A 14,215-nucleotide genomic window follows, 5' to 3' on the forward strand; every position below is an offset into this window, starting at 1 on the left:
TGTGACTCAGTAAATGTAGTTAGTTAGCACTTCAAACCTAAACCCACCTGAGAACATGTGGACAGATTTGAACGTTGCTGTTCAGATGTTTTCCATTCAGTCTGAGTGAGTTCGAGTTGTTCTGTCGAGAAGAACCGAGGAAATGTTAGTGTCTAAATATACAAATCTGGCAGAGACATACTCCAGAAGAGCTGCAGCTATAGCTGAAAGGTGGTTCAATTTTAATTCAATTTAATTTTTGTAAATTATAGGGAAGGTTCTGTACAGCGTACAATATATATTCTTCTGGATATATTGTACATTGCCGCCATCTTGTGGTTGAATTGTGAATAACTCAGTTGCTCGGCTGCAACTGCCAAAACTTTAATTTAAAACTTTATTACTGTTGAGGAGCAATAAACAACCGAGTCAAATTAAGACATCTGTTTATAAACAGTTGTTTTGTGTTGTTTAATGTTCCCTGATAATTAGCAAACAACCATGAATCAACTGAAGGTAAAAGTGAAACCGAAAGTAAGTTAGCAGCTAGCTGCCTGTGGCTAGGCATTGGAGAACGGTACGTTACTCGAAATACGTGTTTAAATCCTACTGTGGGCTTCAGGTAAATGTTAAATTGCTAACAGGTTTATGGAACATAATGCATATTTTGTAGCTGAAGGTTGACGCTTTCTAGCTAAAATGGAAGATGAGCACTGCAGTACATTTAACTAGGCTTTGGTTTAGTGCATAGGTTTAATAAAGGTAGCAAATGACTCCTTATTACTATAGAATGCTGGGTTTTCTTTGCTAACACGGTACGACTAAAATTTGCTGTCTGTGATCCTAACAACTGACTGCGTGCAAAGTTTTTAACATGAAGACTATAAAAACAAACGCTCCATGTTAAAAAAAAATAAGTATGCAATCTAGTTTACATATTTTTCTGTTCGGGAGCATGAAAAACTAGGTTATATTAGGGGAAATGTGTGAATGTTCACACTATGACTTATGTCATTTTATATTGTTTTGTGATTTTTGTACATTCTATACAATTAACATGGACCTAGTCATCAAACAGTGACTTTTAAGATGCACCTGTTGGTTCAAATTTGAACAAATACACTGATTCCTCTGACAAATAATATTTCACTTTTCAAAAGGCAGAATCATCTTTAATAACAAAGCTGGAAATTAAATATTCTGGGTAATTTCAAGTGCTTGCATCAGAGGCCTCCATCTTGGTCCTATAAACTGTACAGGAAGTCATATAGAGTATGGAAGAGAACATGGGTGTTACATTGAAGACAATATTTATATTACACATTTTTGATTTGTCAAAAATATTTACATACAACCTACATGAAATAAAGCTGACGTACATGTAATGTCTTGTCTCTTTTGGACCAGCTCGAGCCGTTGGAGTTTGACCGGCCATCAACGGACAGTAATGGGGGTGATAATATGGGCGCTGTCCATCATTCTCCTTGATGCCTTCCTGTGTTCAGCACAGTGGGCTTGGCTGGTGCTGTGGAAGTGCTCCAGCTGTGGTGGACTGGCAGGAGTGTGGGCCTTTGGACTGATAAAGTGGCTTTTTCTCCATGTTTTTATATCAGCGCTAACAGATGGAAAACAGCGGGCAGTACTCCATAGGTTAGCAGCGCTCCTCTGCCTTGTTTCTCCTGTGTTTGAAACTGGACGGATCCTCACTGCACCTCCCTCGGAGCGGCCCGCAGAACCTTCCCCTGATCTCACAATGCTGTTGTTGGGTGCTGCGTCCTCGTCGTTGGCCTGTTTGGTGTGGGAGAAGTGGATTTCTCCAGATGGACAGAAGACAAAAGACAATCTGGACACTAAACGTTTGCTCATGAGAGTACTGACGTACTTCAAACCAGACACTGTTCATCTGATCGCAGCTTTTGGCTTCCTCATCATGGGAGTCATCTGTATGTATAACCTCTGATAATTAACCTTATCTAACATTTATTAATATGCATCGACTGATAAGAGATTCTCACAGTTTGATAATATTGATTAAATGCCATGATTACCCATCAGAAACACAAGAACAATAAAAAAAAACTTTGCAATGCAGTTTATTTTGATACAAACTTAAGAAAGCAACAATTATTCCTACTGTTGCTGATGTTTTATTACTCAGTGATTAATACACTGTAATACATTTTGGATTTTTTGAAACATAGACTATAGAAAAAATATGCAAGCAACATCCACTAAATTTATATTAGCTTCCTAAAGGAACATGGGTACATGTAGCTGATGCTAGCTGGTTATGTGTTTCAGCATTGCCCTCCTTTATATTTCTTGTTATTTCACCCTTGAAAAATAAATGACAAAGAATTATGTGAGTTGAATGCCTTATGTATGTGGGACATGAGGTGATGGTGGGCAGTTAAACATTTAGTGTTTATCTGGACACAGTTAAACACTGAATGTTACACCCTTCATCCCAATATACATACGAAATGGACACACGTTAAAACCGACACACAATTCATGCGGAAATCAGGGGTTGATGCTCCACCAAACGTTCATTACTTTTTACTTACAGTCATGTAACACGTTTTCTGATATGCTAACAGCTATAGCAAACTGAACACCTTTCCTAGAATCCCAGTAAAACTTCTTCACACTGTAGGAACAGCATGTTGGTGGTTTTGAAACCGTAGCTCATTAAAACATTCATTTCACTTCTGGTACCAGAAGGTGTACCATGCTTTTTTTTTTTTATTAACGAACCATTGCTGCCATTCATTGTTTTTACAGTAAGTAAAGCAACTTACAGTAAATGTTAATCTTTTCCTTTCCTTCACCAGGTGATACTTACATCCCTTTATATCAGGGAAAAGTGATTGACATGCTCAGCGGTAAACAGCTTCAAAGCGGTTTTGGTTATGCAGTCGGGCATCTAGTGCTTATTTCTTCTGGAAGGTAATAAAATACAATAATTTGTTGCTTGAAACGAAGTCCACCTGGTTGAAAGCTGATGTATCTGCCTGCACTCACAGCGCGCTTTTCTCTGGGATGAGAGGAGGAATTTTTATGGCTGCGTTGGCCAGACTGAACAAGAGACTGAAACATCTGCTGTTTCACAACCTCCTGAAGCAAGAGGTGCACTTCTTTGAGGAGAACAACCCAGGTGAGAGATTTTCAGATGTAGTAATTACGAGCATCTTTTAAAAAGTGTTTGAATGCTTTAGTGGAAGACTCAGAGACCCTGGACTGAGAACTTTGTGAACTTACTTTGCTAACGGTGGAACCTTGCAGCGCTTTGTAATTCATCAAGACCTTTTTTCTGTCCAGGACGACTGTCCTCTCGGCTGCACAGTGACGTTGACAGGATGGGACGAACCGTAGCGCTGAACGCCAACGCAGTAGTTCGCAGCACAGTCAAGACTTTCCTCATGCTCAGAGTGATGCTGGGCCTGTCCTGGGAGCTGACCGTGCTCACCTGCATCGAGATGCCGCTCCTGGCCACGTTGCAAAATAAATACATCAAGCTGTCCAAGGTGGGTTCATGCCATACACCTCAGATTCACTTTAATTCCTTTTGGGGCTTTTTGTAGGAAGGTTTTCTGTTTGTTACCCTGCAAACCCTTGGATGTTCTTGCCCTCCATCCAGGAGATGGGTTGTCAGATCTGGGCTTCTTCTGCCGTAACAAAAAAGCCGATGCCGTAGTTTGAGGTCTTTTGGTCTGATCCCTGTTTGCAGTTGCCCCTGGAGCTGATGGATCTGTTTCATACCAAGATTGAACAAATCTCTGTCTAATATTGGTTTATAACTGAACCCGGCTGCTTTAAACTTCTCCACAACTTCACACACAGGTGGAATCTATTTACTAATCAGGCATTTTCTGAAGGTAACCGGCTACTTAGGATTTTATATCTTGACTGAGTAAATATTCACTGCAAACTTCTTAGGTTTTTAATTGTAAAAAGTTTGACATCTATGTACGCGTTGTCCTTTTACTTCATAATCATGCAATTCCTTACAATGCATTAAATACAGATATCTATCTAATTAATATTTACCAATTAGGTGAGTTTTGAAGGCAGTTGATGGCTTTGAATTTTATTTGGGGCTGTCAGAGTAAAGGGTGTTCAATGCAAATGCACATCAAAATCATATTAAGATGTATTGAAGTTTGTGGTGGTAAAAGGAGAAAAGTGCAAAAGGAGTTTTAAGGTGATGAGCTGGAGGGTCGACGTGAAGAGGAGAGTCTGATTTCCCTCCTGAACTCAGCGATCGTAAAATTTAAAACTACAGGAAATGTTTCATTTTGTTGGCTAATGGATAAGAAAGTGAGAAAGTGCTTCCACAGAATTAACTAAATTCCAATGTAATAAATGGGTGGATGTTTCCTGTGTGTCACACAGGACCTGAAAGATCGGACCCAGGAATGCCTCGCTCAGAACAAAGATCTGGCTTCCCAGACGATCAGCGGGATCCGAACGGTCCGCAGCTTCAATGCCGAGAAAGAGGAGCTGAGGCGATATCACGTGGCTCTGGAAGAGCTGTGTGCCATCAAAAGACAGTCAGACATATACAGCGCAGTTTATCTTCTAACACGAAGGGTGAGATCTGGTTTTACCAACAAACACAAAGTTATTTGAAATTTCTTTTACAACTGTGTGAGTAATTCCTCTGCGTACTTTTTGCATTCAGCTGGTGTCTCTGGGTATAAAGATATTTATGCTGATTCAAGCCCGAAGCCTCATTTCTGCCGGTCAGCTCAGCATCGGTAGTCTGGTGTCCTTTTTCTTGTACCAGAAGCCGATGTCAGTCAATCTGCGGGTGAGCTCAGTGAAACGTGCACCATATGTTTGAGATGTGAGTCCATTATCCTGGATTTCACTGATGAAGAAGTTCTCCTTGTCACAGGAGATCATGTATTGCTACGGAGAGACGATGTCCACAGTGGGAGTCATTTCCAAAGTGCTGAGTTACCTGGACAGGACACCGAAAAGCAAAGAGGGAGGAGACTTGGCTCCTAAGAAGCTGGATGGGAGAATAGTTTTCCAAAATATCAGTTTCAGTTATCCCTCTGCTCCCTCTGGTAAACCAGCTCTAAAGGTAACTTTCTCAAGCTCAGGCTTCGGCTTGGTTTAAAAAGTCCTAATAAATCTTAAATTTACGTTACTGAAGCTTGCAGATTTAACGTCGTTGAGCACCAGAAGCAGAACGGATCCTCACTGTTGTTGTTTTCCCTCTTCAGTCGGTGTCGTTGGACATCTGCCCAGGGAAGATCACGGCTCTGGTGGGTCCCTCCGGTGGTGGGAAGAGTTCCTGCGTCAGCCTCCTGAAGAGGCTGTATGAGCCTCAGGAGGGTCAGATCCTGCTAGACGGGGAGCCGCTGCACCGCTACCAGAAGAAGTACTTCCATCAGAAGGTACAGTTGGTAACCTTTAGCATTTATTTTTTAAACTCTAACATGAAGTCAACCTGAATGACACAAAGCATTGATGAGGCATCACCTTGTAGACTTTAATCAAACCAGAGTGTGGAAAATATTTGTATTTGCAAAAAAAATTATTTTCCCTTTTCTATGGTTTGAACATCCATCCATCCAGCTTATCTTCCTTTGAGTTTGAGATTTTTTATTTTTTATTTTTCAGGTTACTTGAGGTTTTTTGTTTAAAGCATAATTACTAAAATGACGCTGGAAAAAGCTGGAGAGCTCTGGTAGTCTGGGTCTGAATTTTTTATGTAAAATGTGAAGGTTTAGAGGCGAAATCACTCAATTATGTGAGAGAAAAGTCGCAGTTAATTAATATTTATAATCAGTATTTTAAAGCAAAGAAAATTATTACAGAGCTGGGATTTTAAAGCTTATTTTATTATTGATAGGCACCTTTAGCTTGGTTAGCATTACTACAACAATGTGGATTCTTAGAGGATAGTGGTTTTTACCTTTAATGTGACATTTCCAGAATATTTTCAGCATTTCCAGATCCGGAGTTTCTGCTCCCTAATATAGAGAGGATAACTCTCAGTGAAAATAACTTTTCCTTTCAGATAGCTTCTTGAACTTCTTAGAGCTTAGAAATTATGTGTTCACTGATCGGAAAATATAGGATTTCCGATTTATTGACTGAACTGTTAACATTTAGGGCCAAGCAAGCAGAAAACAATCCCAATGTGACCAACAGATTTCTTACATTTTTAGCTTGGACCCGGCCAATAAACATGAATACAAATGTATATAAATAATCTGCAACTATGTAATACTTATGCACACTAAAGTCATGAAATTGTCTGATATTTGAGGCTATAAAGAAATGATTGTTTATATAAAGGAGATTTTCTATGAAAACAAACCGGTAGATTCATATAGTTACTTTTCTTTATAGTCATAAGAAGAAAACTCATAATGCTTACAGAGGGGTACTCAATGCTGAAAGTATCATCAGTTTGGACTGAGACTTTGGTAAAATTCCAGAATCAGAGGACAGAACGGGACAAATAGCTCAACTCGTGAGAAATGCACTGACGCCGTTTGTTGTTTTCATAGGTAGCACTGGTTTCCCAGAATCCTGTGCTGTTTTCTGGTTCTCTGAAGTACAACATAGAGTATGGGCTAGAGGAGCGCCCTCTGGAGAAGGTGGAAGAAGTTGCAAAGAGGATCAACGTACACAAGTTCATCTCTGAAATGGAGAATGGCTATGACTCTGGTAGAGAGCTGCTGCATTTACCTGATTTTGTGATAATATTTGCATCTTTTTATTGTGTCTTAGAAATCATGATAGTTTTAAGCTACTTTTCCAACATTTTTCTACTGTTGTAGCGTTAATTGAGGTTGAAGTTGGTCAAGCAGTTGGTGAAGTTAGCCTTTTACTTTAGATGGGCAGTCATGCCAAATTTAAAATTGATTCATAAAGTGTATGATTGTAATGTAAATCGCTCAAAGCACTGATCATAGAGACTAAAGGACACTTTCCCTATGGAGCAGCTAACATATTTTTCTTTGTCCAGATATTGGAGAGTGTGGAGGCAAACTGTCAGAAGGACAGAAGCAGAGCCTCGCCATCATCAGAGCTCTGGTTCGAGATCCCCAGGTCGTCATCCTGGACGAGGCCACAAGCAAACTGGATGTAGATGCAGAGAAGGCGGTGAGTACAAAACACGGTCCTGGGAATGATGCAGATGCTTCTGTAGATCAGATCAGATCGTCTCATTGGGACAAGGTCAAAATGCAGGCACAAGAAATCTGGAATTTAATTTCAGTAGTTTCCAGGCCTGGAAAAGTATGAAAAAAGAAGACTGAAGTTCATCGTGTTTCAGACCTTTTGCTGTTTTTCTAAGATAAGAATGAGATTTAGTCAATAAAAGTATTTGCTAGAACCCAATAATTGTACGCACTTACCAGCTGAACATAATTGATCCTTAACAAGACCTAGTTTTACCTTCAATTCAGCCAGGTTAAAATGAATTGATGCATATTCATCACAAAAGAGTTAAAAATAGAAAATCCTTAAATACTTAAATACTTACTGTAGATGCTTTTCCATTTGTGAGCAAAAATATTTTTGATATTCCAGTAAAGTAAAAAAAAAAAAGCACAGTTTTCCATTGCTGTATATTTTCATTAAATAGGAAAAACATTTAAAATTTAATGTGAGTATATTCATTAAAAACATACCGGCGCCATAATCCTCCTACCACTTCCTTTTGTCTTTTTTGTCTTTTCTGCCAGTAGTAATATCCGGTTGTTGATCACATGACTTGTGTGGTTCACAAAAGTGTTTCCATTGCAGTTTTGTGAAATAAACTAATTTTGATTCAGCAAAAAAAACAAAAAAAATATTTCATCCTAGTGCAAAGACACTATCAAAAAATGTGAGTTTTTTTTTTTTTTAAACTGCCGTGTTTCTATTAAGCTAATTCATTTTCGTAATTTCAGTTTGCTCAATTTTATAGTCAGTGGAAATGCAGCTAGTGATTATAATTTCTAATCTCTTACTAATACCTTGATATTAGTTACTGATTACTGATACCTTAATATTAGTAATACCTTACTAATATTAAAAATGCCAACTTTGCATTAAATTGTCATTATTTACAAAATCATGCAAAGTTGACACTTTTAATGGATAAAAATGCAGCTTTTAGAGCAACTTTGCATTAAAAGTGTCATTATTTACCGAATGACACTTCATGACAACTGTCATAGACATTCATAAAGACTCGTTCATGTTCATGACAGGTGTTATGTCATGTTTGTGACGGTGTCATGTCAGTCTTATGCACACCCCTTCAAATAAAGTGTTACCAAAAAATCTCATTTGAAAATATTTATTTCTAAAAAAGCGTTTAACCATTACAAGTTCAACGATTGTTTGAGACTTACATTGCCTCGTTTCTTGTGAAACATCAGTTTAAATCTAATCAATAGCCAGTAATGTCAGCGCGGCACAAACAGACTCGTTGGCTAAATGTCAGCCAATCCCATTAAAGCTCTAACAACTGAACTAATCCAGTGACGCTCTGCCCTTCATGGTGTCATTCCTCAGGTTCTGAAAGAGGTTCTGGCTCGCGGACGGACAGTTCTGATTGTGGCTCATCAGCTCAGCATTGTGGAGAAAGCGGATCACATCATTTTCATGGAGGACGGGTCGATCCGAGAGGAGGGGACCCACCAGGAACTCATGAACAAAAAAGGATGCTACTTCCGTTTGAAGGAGGAGCTGTTTTCTGAAGAAAACTTGTAAAACATAAATGACTCACAAACACTTCTCATCTTGTATTTTGCCAAAAAGCTTCTGTTGTAAATAACAGGTTGGTTGAGGCTGCATATTTAATAAACACATAACAGTGACTGTTTTAGGAAGGGAAATATGATTGTTTTTTTATGTTTATTGTTTGATGTGCTGCTTTAAAATAATTTGACAGAAAAGCTGAAATGTTTGATGTTTTCTCGTCTTTACCACCCAAGGCGATGTTCACTGATTGTCATCAGTGTAAAATAAATGATGTGACTATGTACATTTAGGTAAGGTCTCCCAATTGTTACTCATTATTTTTTGTAGAATATTATGATTTCAGACAAAAACATATCTAATAATGTCTAGTTGTGTCTGTGAGCCTCTTGCGTTTTTTCACATTTATTTCGTTACGACAAACCTCAGTGTATTTTATCAGGAGGCACAAAGTAATGCACCACTGTGAAGTTGAGGTAACGTGTCCTTCTTCTTATGGAAGTTCTTACAAATAAAAGTCTGAAAGTTCACACATTTTTCTTAAGCCTTCCTGAGTCAGTTCTTTCTAGAACCTCTTTGTTCTTTCAGCTCCAGCTGCAAGTTTTATGTCTCTACACTCTGTGCACAAACTAATTTATCTCCATTCTTCTTTCTAAAACAACTCATGCTCAGTCAGATTGGATGGAGAACATCTGTAAAATATCATCTTTATAGTTGGATATATGTCAGGGCTTTGACTAGACCACACTAACCCATGACTATGTTTTGATTTAAAGTATTCAGTGGTAGCAATTGTTGGATTGGGTTGTTGCTTTTATTCCATGATTCTCCTGTGTTTACACATAGTTTCATGCATTTGTCAATCAAGAGTTTCAATATGTCTGCTGTTGCTCCCACCATTTTTCACTCTCTGTAGCATTAGTCTTCCTCCAAACATAACGTTTTGCCGGTGAGCCCTAAACTGACATCTTTATCTCACCAGAACCTTTTCGCATGCGGATATTGCTACCAAACCTAACCCGGATGTAATTTTATCCACTTTATCTCTTGTCAGTTACTCCCGTCTCTTGTTTCTTTGCAGCGCTTGTGCAGCGCCCCCAGCTGGTCAGGGCTATTAAATGAAAAATCAATCAAGGCGTGTAGGCCGACCTGAGAGATCAAGGTTCGAGCAAAGCATCTGGAAACGGCTTGCAGCCTGAACGCAGCAGAAGTTTCCTGGGCGGCTTGGCTCAGTCTGCAGGATCTCCAGCTCTCTCGGCCCGCGGAAGGTTCGGAGGTTTTGTGCGTCTGGGCGCGGTGAGCTATCTGCAGCTGCACACCATGGTGATCCCCACCGCTGGGTTTTGTTCCCAGTTCCTTCGGAGGACCGCTGCTTTCTCCGCTCCTCTGAGGGTTTTCCGAGCACCGTGGACACGTCAGCCAGGATTACCTGCTGCTGCAGCTCGGTGAGGACAACCAGAACCAGGGATTTGTTTACAACTTAAAATAAGAGCTCATGTGCAAAAAGCAGGGACATTAGTTTGTTGACATATTTGTTTACTTTCTTCTTACGTAACATCGCCTCGGAACTTTGCGGCTGCTGAAGTAGCCCTCTGCTTTGGCATCTCATAAACATTCTTCCAAGAAATTGCGCAACTTTTTAAAATAGTATAAATAAAATCTACTGCAAGCGAGAAAGACAGAGCGGAGACGGGTCGACCACAAAAAAAAAAAAAAAAAAAAAATTCCCCCCGGAAAAGGATAAAAATACATATATCAAACTGTTTTAGTTACAAGCTGCAGCTTCGGTTCTTATTTTACTAAACTTCCTCCTGGTTATGAATTCATGTTCATACAGCACCTCTTATGCCAAGCGTTCCTCACAGTCTGAAAAACATTTTATGTGTAACATATTAGTAACATTAAGAAGTGAAAAGTCTTGGTCGAATTGCGATTAATGTTTTTTTTTTTTTTTTAAATCTATAGAAATAAAATAAGTTCCTCCTATATCAGCGCTTTGTCTCTTTTACCCAAAGAGTGACGTTTCACTCTTTGCGATGATTCTACGTAAAGTACGAGTTTCACTTTCTGAAGTGATTGAAGAAAAAAATATTAAACTTTTTTCACAATGTTAATTTGAACAGACTCACCTGTAGGCCAACTAAATTTCAAAGGAACTAAATTTAAATGACCAGGACCCAAAACTGTCAGGAAGCATAAACAGATACCAAATTGTAGCATTTATAAAAACTCCAGTACCAAGTTTTCTTCCTTTGAGTTCCCAAGTGTTTAAAAAGTCACATTGTTTAGCTGCAGAGTTCCTCTTTCTTCCTGATTGAACTGCTCCATTTTTAAAACTCTTGTTTCTTGAAGACACTAAAAAGATTAGGCTTCTGGGTAAATTACTGCATCAGTGGCCTGGAGGCGATCAGCTTGTGGTTCTGCTGGGGTGAAATAAAAGCCAAGGTTGCTTTAACAGTGATTTTCTAGTCAAATGGATTGTTGGATCTGGTGTCTCTCATTTTTGTCTTGACATTAACTCCATAGCTTGTTTATGCGGTTGATGTCAGGCCAGTCTGACCATTGAACCAACTTTTGGTACTTTTTACAGTGTAGGCCGGTCCCAAGTCCTGCTAGACAACGATATCAGCCATAAATCTTGCCAGGAGAAGGGAACATAAAGTGCCCTGATGTTTCCTGGTACACGTCTGTTTTGACGGTGGACTTCAGAGAAAAAACACCTTCTTTCTACCACACTTTTTCCTTACACTCAACTTTCCATATTTATGCTTGAAGAAAACACTCTTTGCCCAACCAGCTTCTCCAATCAGCAGTCTTCCTCCATGATTGTGCCCTATTAACCAAAAGTGAAAGACGACTTGGAGGCTCAGGAAACTTTTGCAGCTATTTTGAGTCAATTAGCTGATTAGAGTGACACCAAGAGTTTCTAAAAATTGTTTTTGAGACACTTTTCACTTTTATATGCAAGCTATAATGGTCAACATTACAAGAAATAAAGGGTTGACATGTTCCACTCTTTGTGATGATTCTACGTAAAGTACGAGTTTCACTTTCTGAAGTGACTGAAAAAAGATATTCAACTTTTTCACAATGTTAATTTGAACAGACTCACCTGTATATCAACTGAATTTCAAAGGAACTAAATGACCAGTACCCAAAACTGTCAGGAAGCATAAACAGATACCAAATTATAACATTTATAAAAACTCCAGTACCAAGTTTTCTTAATTTGAGTCGTAGTTTTACATTGTAATCTTTAATGTTTGCCACTCTCTGACTTCCTTCTGTGGAATCTGTTTATCTACTGTTTAATCTGCCTTGTTCACCTAGAATCAGGTCCAACTGGACTTTGATGTTGACCTTTCACCCACATTTTTTACAGGCTTTTTACTAAGCTGAAGATAACTGCTCTAGTTTCTTGTCTGTCTGCTGAATCAATCACTGGGAACAACGAGGGTCACTTAAAATCAGCTGAAAGTTGCAGAGACAGCAGGAATGTCTCCTACTTCCTCCAGGCGTACAGGAAGCAGGGCCTCCTGAAGTCTGTGTCACATCTCAGGGTCAATGAGTTGGATGGGTTTTTAAAAAATATTTTCTATCTATTCCCTGAAACATTGTTGAGCTTTTATATTTCTATTGTTGGAGCTCTAATGAGGTTTAAGTCTCAAATAAATGGAGGGAGTTGATTGAATCCTATTAGGGGCTTTCAGCCTGGTTAGCAGAACATCCTGTTATTGAACCTCATCTTTAATCATTACAGAAGTTTTTCTGTCCAGGGTTTGTTTTCATTTCAATAAAATTTCAATAGTTTTTCAGATGTTACTTAAAGGCTCACTAATCTTTAGCACAACAATTGACACATTTTTTTAAGAGGAAAAACAATGATCACAAAGATATGAGATAATAAGTGAAAATGGTTATTTGCATTAGCTGTATATGTATATTATCTGTACATTGTGATATAAAAAGATGGATAACAACAAATACAATAGTTTGCACTAAAAGTTGAGAAAAGTCCAAAAAAATTAAAACTTATAAAGTTTCCAGTCACAAAGGTCTGAGTTTAAGGAACGGTGAGGAGTTTAGTGGTCAGGGTGTGATGCTGGAGTGTTTGTCATATAAATGTTTCTTTAGCAAAAATGGAAAATTTCTTTCACATTTGACTTAATTCTTGGTGAGTTTCTATTACTTCTTTTTTTTATTATGTGTTTATCGTTACAAACTTTGACCAAATGTCAAAGTTTGACAAACTTTGAGATTTTACCAAAGGAAATGTCAAAGTTTCAGAAATTGTATGTGTATGTTCTGATTAAGGAGACCTGAGTCGACTGATTCCTGTCCAGATGTTGGGGACATCAGGGCAGGTGGTCCAGGTTCAACAATGATCAATTGCAGACTATTCTGACATCCATATCTTAATTACATACTTTAGAATGACATCAAATGAGATAAAGACATGAACTATTTATTATATATTTCCTGCCTTAAATATCTACATCACTGATGCATACCGTAATACATGGTATGACATAGTTGTTGGTTATTCTAAGTAGATTCTCTTCTGATACACTTCATTGTCTGGACTCTGTTCAGAACAATATGGACTGAAGGCGCCATCTTCTCTTCGTGCCTGCTGGTGTGTGGGGGCAGAGACATATAAGCCGGACAGTTTTCTGTCCAGTCTGACCGGTTTGGTTGTGTTTATCTAAAACACTGACTCACCTCCTGTTAGACTTCACTCATCTGCACTTGCTGCATCACACAGATTAAGTATTTCACTATCAGGGTCCAAAATGTCTAAGCATCTTCTGCTTCTCGTCTCCGGCTCAGGAACATCCATGTGGACTCTCCCCCCGTCGTCCCCACTCTCACCACCAGCTACGTTCACGGCACGTCGTCCACAGCGCTGCTTCACGACACGGTGGCAGAGGCCCTGCAGAAGTCCGTGGATCGCTGGCCCGACAGGGAGGCCGTGGTATTTCTGCAAGACGGAGTCCGCAAAACCTACGCAGAGTTTCAACAAGATGTGAGTCTCTCCAATAAATGTCCTTGTTTCCAACACATCCAAAGACGCTAAACGTACCACAGGAAGACACTGGATGTTTGTAGAAACGCTTATCTGGGCAATGGCAACTTTGTTCCTTGTGTCAACTCAGCATGGAAAAATATTTATTTTAAAGTGGCAGTGATATGTATTTTTCAGGTATATAGTGACATTTTATTGCACAATCAAGTAACTATGTTAACTATGTTACTTGATTGTAACTAACTGTCTAAAGTTAATTTAGACAGTTGGTTTATGTCTAATTTGACTTAGTAATTTAATTCTTTAAAAATTGGGCCTCTGTCTCTTTAGAGACTCCTGCTCTTTCTGAAACTCCTCCCTCAGGAAGTCATCACAACGTGGCGCCTCTGTTAACCCTTTAACATTTTTACCAGCGCTTCATTGAGAAGTAGCTCGAATAATGAGCTCAGTTGATCTGCAGTTCCACCAGGTGTTTGCTAATTGCTGCTGGCTAGT

General features: G+C 39.0%; 2 protein-coding genes across 3 annotated transcripts in view; both read left to right on the plus strand.

The window, feature by feature from the left end:
• Positions 1-372: 372 nt before the first annotated feature.
• Positions 373-9,230, plus strand: tap2t (transporter associated with antigen processing, subunit type t, teleost specific). Of its 2 annotated transcripts, none has more exons than XM_014983974.2 (12): positions 373-556; positions 1,387-1,922; positions 2,814-2,928; positions 3,006-3,136; positions 3,301-3,506; positions 4,375-4,572; positions 4,664-4,792; positions 4,880-5,071; positions 5,214-5,387; positions 6,510-6,669; positions 6,971-7,107; positions 8,509-9,230. In XM_014983974.2, the coding sequence occupies exons 2-12, from the start codon at positions 1,427-1,429 to the stop codon at positions 8,704-8,706; spliced, it is 2,136 nt and encodes a 711-aa protein (XP_014839460.2). In that variant the 5' UTR covers positions 373-556; positions 1,387-1,426; the 3' UTR covers positions 8,707-9,230. The 2 variants fall into 2 exon arrangements, with proteins under 2 accessions (XP_014839460.2, XP_014839461.2); XM_014983975.2 differs by having other exon boundaries at positions 518-601.
• Positions 9,231-9,796: 566 nt separating this feature from the next.
• acsf2 (acyl-CoA synthetase family member 2) overlaps positions 9,797-14,215 on the plus strand; it is a 28,508-nt gene continuing 24,089 nt past the window's right edge. The window contains exons 1-2 of the mRNA XM_014983976.2: positions 9,797-10,139; positions 13,525-13,720. Of these exons, the coding sequence (XP_014839462.2) occupies positions 10,015-10,139; positions 13,525-13,720 (321 nt within the window). The 5' untranslated portion in view covers positions 9,797-10,014. The remainder of the gene's footprint in view (positions 10,140-13,524; positions 13,721-14,215) is intronic.

This window comes from Poecilia mexicana, unplaced genomic scaffold (genome assembly GCF_051168715.1).
Source record: "Poecilia mexicana isolate PSO_F unplaced genomic scaffold, ASM5116871v1 scaffold_19, whole genome shotgun sequence".
Lineage (NCBI taxonomy): Eukaryota > Metazoa > Chordata > Actinopteri > Cyprinodontiformes > Poeciliidae > Poecilia > Poecilia mexicana.